Source organism: Lycium ferocissimum, chromosome 1 (genome assembly GCF_029784015.1).
Source record: "Lycium ferocissimum isolate CSIRO_LF1 chromosome 1, AGI_CSIRO_Lferr_CH_V1, whole genome shotgun sequence".
Classification (NCBI taxonomy): Eukaryota; Viridiplantae; Streptophyta; class Magnoliopsida; order Solanales; family Solanaceae; genus Lycium; species Lycium ferocissimum.
Window position 1 is genome coordinate 38,050,837 of NC_081342.1, and position 2,804 is coordinate 38,053,640.

The following is a 2,804-nucleotide window of genomic DNA, read 5'->3' on the forward strand; positions in this document are numbered from 1 at the left end:
TAAAACCCTACAATGAACTATTTATATGTTTGGAAAAATAAACAAGTTACGTATTTTGCACTTCGGTCCGTCATGATGAAATACGTTCCGTAAATCACTTTACGGACCGTAAAGTGGTTCAGCCCAGGTCGTCTTCTAAAATTCGTGAAATCTCAATCTTCTAAGATACGGACGTAAAGTGGTTTACGGTCCGTAAACCTCCTCGTCGTCTTTCAAACCTTCCAAAATCGACTTTTCGCCAACCGTTCGACCGGTTAAATACGACATGGAATACGGACGTAAATCAAATACGGTCCGTAAACTCTACTTCGTAAATCATCATCTTCCCAACTTGACTTTCGTTTCTAAAATCCTTTAATACGATTCTGAATACGGCCCGTATTGTGGAATACGGTCCGTAAACTTCAATTTACGACCTGGAGCTGCTTTCAACTGTGATTTTGCCCAAATCTGTTCCTTTACCTGAAAAACACTAAAAAACACGTAAAATCACACCGACTTGCTTAACAACAAGTAAAACTTATAGCTGAAAAGCATCGGTTGTGGCGTAAACATCACGCCACATCAAAATGCAAATTACAACGGAAAAGAAAAAGCTAGCTTGGATGTCTTCAGATGTAGTACTTCTTGATCGAGTCTGAGTTGATGGGCTTCGTGCTCACTTTACCATCCATTTCTGCCACAATCAATGCTCATCATGAAAGCACTCGATGAACCACATATGGACCTTGCCAATTTGGTTTAAATTTCCCTTTAGCTTCGTCCTGATGAGGAAATATCCGCTTTAAAACCAACTGCCCTGGTTCAAATTTCCTAGGTCTTACTCTCTTGTTAAATGCCTTAGACATCCTATTCTGATAAAGTTGACCTTGACAGACAGCGTCTATCCTTTTCTCATCAATAAGCATAAGTTGTTCATGTCTACTACGTATCCATTCTGCATCGTCCAAACCAACATCTTGGATAACCTTAGAGAAGGTATCTCTACTGCTGCGAGTATCAGAGCTTTTGAACCATAGACCAACATGTAGGAAGTTGCTCCTGTAGATGTTCTAGTCGTGGTATGGTAATCGAGCAAAGCAAATGGAAACTTTTCATGCCACTGTCTGTGACTGTCTGTTATCTTCCTCAAAATCTTCTTGATGTTCTTATTTGTTGCCTCGACGGTTCCATTCATCTGCGGTCCATAAGCTGTGGAATTTCGGTGAGCAATCCTAAACTTTTCACAAGTCTCTCTGATAAGATCGCTGTTGAGATTGGCTGCATTATCTGTGATAATTGACTCTGGAATCCCAAACCGGTAGACTATATTATTGCAAACAAAATCTGCTACCACTGTTTTTGTTATTGCCTTGTACGTTGAAGCTCTGACCCATTTGGTGAAATAATCGATGGCCACCAAGATGAAGCGATGTCCATTTGATGCAGGTGGTTCGATAGGTCCGATCACATCCATGCCCAGGTGGCAAACGACTAAGGGGAACCCATTACATTGAGCTCGTTTGGGGGAACTCAAATGAATCTCCGTGAACCTGACATTGATAGCCCTTTTTTATGTAGTGAATGTTGTCTTTTTCCATAGTCATCCAAAAGTATCCCGCTCTCACAATTTTCTTTGCCAAAGTGAATCCGTTCATATGGGGTTCACATGTTCCCGCGTGTACTTCTTCTAACAACCTTGTCACCTCTGCGGCATCCACACATATTAGCAATCCTAGGTATGGAGTCCTCCTATATAGGATTTCTCCATCGAAGAAGAGGTGATTTGCCATTCTCCTTAAGGTCCGCTTCTTTTTGTTAGTAGCATTTTCCCGATAGTCTTTCATCTCGAGCAACTTCTTAATGGCGTAGTAACATGGCTGGCTGTCTAATTCCTCATAGACATGAAAATAATACACTTGCTGGTCGTGTATTTCTACCTTGATCGGGTCGATGTAATTCTTGTTCGGATGTTGGATCATTGATGACAATGTCGCAAAGGCATCAACAAACTCATTTTGAATTCGAGGGATATGCTTGAAGTCAATTTCCATGAACTACTTGCATAACTCCTTCACGCAGTGTAAGTATGGAAGGATTTTGATAATCTTAGTAGTCTATTCTCCTAGTACCTGATGAACTAACATGTCAGAAACGCCTATTACAAAAAGTTCCTTGATGTTCATATCAATCGCCATCCTAAGCCCTGTCACGACCCAAACCCACGAGTCATGACGAGTGCCTGAACCCTACTGACTAGACACATTTATACCTGAACCTGGATTTCACTAAATAACAGGGTGGCCCATATATGACTTATAACTAAACTATAATGACTCCTGTAAGAACAACACCATGAACTCGACATCAAGAACTCACAACCACCTATACATATATACTGAATATAACAATGCAAGATGACTAGGCCGCCACATATGTTATACAATAAAATAAGAGCCGACGAGGCTACATAACATCCCAACTACATATAACTGTCTACAGACCTCTAATGGAATACAAAGCTATAGAAAGGACGGGACAGGGCCCTATCGTACCCATATATACATATCAAAAGTAGCCTACCAAAAATAGACTGCAGCTCCGAACCAAGTGGAGCGCACTGACTACTGCTAGGTGGAAGTCCTACTGAGCTGGACTGCCTGTCTGTCTACCTGAACCTGTGGGCATGAACACAGCCCGCCGAGCAATCGGGGAGTTAGTACGAATAATATACCGAGCATGTAAGCATAAGAGCAATATATACATAAGAATCATGAAAGAAAGCTCAAACATGGAAGTTAATCCAAGTATCTGAATACATCGGT

At 41.2% G+C, this 2,804-nt stretch overlaps 1 protein-coding gene across 1 annotated transcript; it reads right to left on the reverse strand.

The window, feature by feature from the left end:
- Positions 1-1,487: 1,487 nt before the first annotated feature.
- LOC132064326 (uncharacterized) lies at positions 1,488-2,033 on the reverse strand. The gene has a single exon (XM_059457277.1). It carries the CDS (start codon positions 2,031-2,033, stop codon positions 1,488-1,490), a length of 546 nt encoding a protein of 181 aa, XP_059313260.1.
- Between the last annotated feature and the right edge of the window lie 771 nt (positions 2,034-2,804).